The 1615-nt window shown below is 31.3% G+C and overlaps 1 protein-coding gene across 1 annotated transcript in view; it reads left to right on the top strand.

Annotated features, from left to right (window-relative positions):
- The window catches only part of LOC103581875 (thyroid receptor-interacting protein 11-like), a gene marked incomplete at its 5' end in the record, with an annotated part of 24870 nt that extends 23291 nt beyond the window's left edge, over window positions 1-1579 (top strand). Inside the window, 2 exons of the mRNA XM_008563602.1 lie at window positions 415-518; window positions 1436-1579. Of these exons, the coding sequence (XP_008561824.1) occupies window positions 415-518; window positions 1436-1453 (122 nt within the window). The remainder of the gene's footprint in view (window positions 1-414; window positions 519-1435) is intronic.
- Between the last annotated feature and the right edge of the window lie 36 nt (window positions 1580-1615).

Raw genomic sequence — 1615 nt, 5'->3', positions numbered from 1 at the left:
TAAGGAAGTAACTTTAAATTTGTACCTGTGTGTCCCTTCAGGATTATGCATGTGTTTGAAATCATGAATTTTGAATATAAGGTTTCTAGATTTCTGTAGTGTAATATAATTACAAGAGCAGGCATGTATACAAACTAGTATGGTACTGAGGCTAGAGAGAAAATGTTTGCCAAAGGGGAAATACTTGAGTAGAGTTATGAAAGGAGAGAAGAATCTGCAGGATAAACAACATGGAAAAGGGTTTATGCAGAGCAAACAGTGATCTCATTACTTAACATTATCACTAAGGTACATATAATTTTCTCATTGAGACATTTGAACTAGTTTTGTTGAATTATTAAAATTTCAAGTGGTTTAAAATTCTAGTTTTATCACATAATTGCAAAATACTAATGTAACTTTCTTGGTCTTCAGAGGAGAAAGCTGTGTATTCTGCTGAACTAGAAAAGCAAAAACAGCTTATGGCTGAGTGGAAGGAAAAGGCAGAAAATCTGAAAGGAAAAGTGGTGTCATTACAGGTAGGTCAAAATAGTTTTCTCTTATAAATTTTATTATTCATGAAATAATTACTTTGTAGAATTTTTGTCTTGAAACTAATCTTCAAAGCTATTCATTTAGTAAATGATGTTCAAGTGGCTACTCTGTATCAGATCCTCTGCTGGGGCATGACAGTAAACTATATACTCACGATTTCCCTCGGGTCACTGACTTATAGTATAGAGTAGACACACACAGCAAATGTGAGAAGATAGGATATTTTAATTTTTTAGCACACGTGGGTATTTTAGAGATTTGTAGGGAAAAAAAGCCAAATTAATCTATGATTTTAACTTTATAATTTTCTCTTTTTAACAAAATACACTTGGTACTATATTTCACACGGATTAAAATAATGCGTATGATCCCATTAGATCTTTTTATTTGTAGGTCATCCTTTAAAATATTTTTTATTTATTATTCTATATTTCATACAAACAAAAATCATGAGGTATAAATAAAGTGAATCACTAAGAAACGATACAACACCAAAGTGACTTGCTTTTAGATTTAGGAGCTACTTTTCTAAGTCATAAGTAGATTTTAGCAAAAGCTAGTGAAAAATAATGAAATTCACTTACCTGGCATTAGTGGTGAATATGCTATACAGGAACATTAATGTCCCAAGTAAGAGTAGATATATTTCCTACAAAGTTTTAAGACTTTTATTAAATATTAAGTGGCTGCAAAAAAAATTAGGTAATATGTATAAAATATGGCAGCAATGCAGCAAATACACACGTACTCCCCACCCCATGTGAGAAATAGAATGTCATCCTCTGAAGTCCTTATGCACCCCTCCACATCTCATCTCCTTCCTACCACCTTGTTGATAACTACTATTCTAATATTTTGTGTTTAAAACCCCCTTGTTTTTCTTTATGGTTTTATCACATAGGTTTTCATCTCCGAATGATGTTGTTTGGTTTTGCATATTTTTGAAGTCTTTATAAATGAAAGTTGAACTGTATGTAAATCAAATAATTCTTCTGAGACTTGCTTCTTCAGCTATGTTACTGTGTGTAGATGGTTCATTATTTTTACTGCATGAATGTATAATTTATTTACTCATTTTACT

This window comes from Galeopterus variegatus, unplaced genomic scaffold (genome assembly GCF_000696425.1).
Source record: "Galeopterus variegatus unplaced genomic scaffold, G_variegatus-3.0.2 Scaffold14162, whole genome shotgun sequence".
Taxonomy (NCBI): domain Eukaryota; kingdom Metazoa; phylum Chordata; class Mammalia; order Dermoptera; family Cynocephalidae; genus Galeopterus; species Galeopterus variegatus.
Note: the sequence above shows the minus strand (reverse complement) of the source record. Positions and strands in the feature narration are given on the sequence as shown.